At 60.6% G+C, this 2,730-nt stretch overlaps 1 protein-coding gene across 2 annotated transcripts in view; it reads left to right on the top strand.

The window, feature by feature from the left end:
* The first annotated feature begins 125 nt into the window (after window positions 1-125).
* Window positions 126-2,730, top strand: part of PCGF1 (polycomb group ring finger 1) — a 4,579-nt gene continuing 1,974 nt past the window's right edge. Inside the window, exons 1-4 of one of the 2 annotated variants that reach the window (XM_014944552.1) lie at window positions 126-251; window positions 529-634; window positions 867-1,019; window positions 2,639-2,710. In XM_014944552.1, the coding sequence (XP_014800038.1) occupies window positions 547-634; window positions 867-1,019; window positions 2,639-2,710 (313 nt within the window). In that variant the 5' untranslated portion in view covers window positions 126-251; window positions 529-546. The remainder of the gene's footprint in view (window positions 252-528; window positions 635-866; window positions 1,020-2,638; window positions 2,711-2,730) is intronic. The other variant, XM_014944543.1, reaches the window with a different exon arrangement.

Raw genomic sequence — 2,730 nt, 5'->3', positions numbered from 1 at the left:
GAGGAGGGGGCGGGGCCAGGTGGAAGGGGCGGGGCCAGGCACTGGGGTGTGGCGCAGGTGATTAAAGCCCTGCCCTGGCTGGGGCAGAGAGGATGGGACCGGGGATTAGGGACTGTTGGTACCAGGTGGCCCCATCCCTGCAGGTGCTGGGCCCCACGGCTTGAGAGAGGGGCACAGCCCCATCCCTGCATCCCTTCACGGTGGCGGCTCCGCTCTGGGCCCCCAGGCTGGGCCGTGGGGCAAAGCCATGGGTGAGCTGGGGGACAGGGCCAGTTTGGGCACAGGGTGGCTCTCAGGGCTGCTGCCCGGGAGCTTGGTCTCTTTGTGTCACCCTGGGGGGGTCCCTCTACCCGTGCTGAGGTGGGAGCTGCCCACAGTCCTGCGTGCTCCCTGCTGTGCCCTCCCTGAGGGACCTACCCCGCTGTCCCCAGGGGTTCCTGCCAACCATAGCGTGGGTGGGGGCTCTGTGGAGCAGGCAGGGGCTGCTCTGGAGGGTCAGGGACTGGTGACGGTGGCATGTCCCTGCAGGAGGAGGTAAAGGTGAAGATGAAAGAGCTGAATGAGCACATCGTGTGCTGCCTGTGTGCCGGGTACTTCATCGATGCCACAACCATCACCGAGTGTCTGCACACGTGTGAGTCTCTGTGTGGGGGTGGGTGGCAGCTGCCTGTGTGGGGTCCCATGGGGTCCCCCCCCCTGGGCAGGGGCCAGCAGAGCCTCTCCTGCCTGCTGACAGGTCCAGCACTGTCCTGGGATAGTGGCCCCTGCCCTGGGGGATGTGTCCTGTTGTTCCGCGCAGGATGTCTGGAGGTATGGGGCAGTGCCACTGTCCTGGTCTCCGCAACACCCTCTCCCTCTGGCTGCAGTCTGTAAGAGCTGCATCGTCAAGTACCTGCAGACCAGCAAGTACTGCCCCATGTGCAACACCAAGATCCACGAGACACAGCCACTGCTCAACCTCAAGTTGGACCGTGTCATGCAGGACATCGTCTACAAGCTGGTGCCCGGCCTGCAGGAGAGTGAGTGTCCTGTCTGGGGTGGGGCAGGATCTGGTGTCCCTGACATGGGTGTCCTCCAGAGTCTGGAGAGAAGCTGTGAGGGGAAGAAACCAGAGCAGGAGGAGGAACTAGACACTTTTTGGAAACGCTTCCTTGCTGGATGTGGGAAACTCTGTGGGTCAGGGTCTTCAAAATGCCGCTGACTGCATCTGTTATGGCTGCTACAGCCTGGCTGGGGAGATGGGACCAGGGTGTGGGGCATCTAACCAAGTAAAAATAGTCCTAGAGCAAGGGAAAAAGCATGACAAATGCCCCCCAACTGTGGAGGGGGGCACCATGCTTGGGAAGCATGCAGGACTGCTCAGGGATGGGGAGTGGAGTGTTGCGACGGAGGGAAGACATGAGCACTCAATATGAATGACCAGCAAGCTTCGTTTATTTAGACACACTACCATTCTTTTATGCACACTCATAATTAGCTCATACATATTGCAAAATGAGAGCTCATTATTGGTTAGTTCTAAAAAGACAGTTCCGCCCGAAATTCCTTTCTTACAGTTACATGTTTACCTTATCACAGACATTCTGTTGTTGGACCACAGCTGCCTTCAAGGCCAGAAGAACAACTTCAAGGCCTTGCAGTTATTGGGAGCTAGATAAGCTGAATACAGTGCTTATTGAGCTCTTGCTGGGCTAGCTGACCCTTCTCAGCTAGCCAGTCTCCCACAGTGGAGCAAGGCGGGTGCTCAGCACTGGCACTGCACGGTTTGGGAAGTTCAAGTGCAGAGACCCACAGGAGGCTTTGGCGGTGCTGGGGGTCTGCACCATTCTCTTGGCCCTGCTGGTGGGTGGAGTGGCTGCAGGGCTCGTTGGGGAACGGAGCAGGGAGGTGGGTGCTTCATTTAACCAGCTCAGATCCCTGCTGTCGGTGCTGGGACTCCAGCAGCCGGCCGTGCTCAGCACAGCGGGGCTGAGCTGTGGGGACAGGAGCTGTGCGAGTCAGAGCTGCTTCTGCGAGCGGTGTCCCTGGGGCCAGGCGCTGAGTGACGGCGCGATGAACCGACAGTCGGTGGTGGTGAATGTAAAGCAGCACGCAGGGAGGGCAGCCCCCACACTGCAGCGGTGGGCTCGAGATTAGCCACTGTCGCTCAGGGCGGCACTGGGGACGGTGCTGGGGACACCTCACTGGAAATGTCAACCTGCTACAAGGCACTGGGCACTGCCACAGAGGGACAGAGGCCTGGGCTGGATGGAGGGGGCACAGCAAATGTGCAGCGTGGGCGCTGGTCCCCCAGCTTGCAGCAGAGAGAGCGAAAGTGTGAGGAAGATGTCAGCAGAGATGTGTCTGTGTGGGCAGGGACAGGGACAAGGATGGGGATGAAGACAGGGCTAGGGCTCTCTGGCCCACAGTGGGGAGATTGGTGGAGACTGCTGGGGGCATGGAGGGGGCGAATGGCAAAGGAGGGTCTGGGCTGCTGTCAGCTGGTTGCCAAGCTGAGGTCAGAGCAGTGGGATGGGATGGGGGCAGCCTGGGGGCCCTCAGATCTGGGTGCTATGGGGTGGGAAGGAAGCCCCGCTGGGCTGGGGGGGGACATGGAGCGAGGGGGTGTCCCTGAGTAGCACTCGCCTCTCGCCCGCAGGTGAAGAGAAGAGGATCCGGGAATTCTACCAGTCCCGTGGCCTTGACCGAGTGACACAGCCCAGCAGCGAGGGTGGGCACGCTCAGGGGTGG

This window comes from Calidris pugnax, unplaced genomic scaffold (assembly GCF_001431845.1).
Source record: "Calidris pugnax isolate Ruff unplaced genomic scaffold, ASM143184v1 scaffold15, whole genome shotgun sequence".
Taxonomy (NCBI): domain Eukaryota; kingdom Metazoa; phylum Chordata; class Aves; order Charadriiformes; family Scolopacidae; genus Calidris; species Calidris pugnax.
The sequence above is the reverse complement of the archived record's forward strand: the minus strand, read 5'-3'. Positions and strand labels throughout refer to the sequence as shown.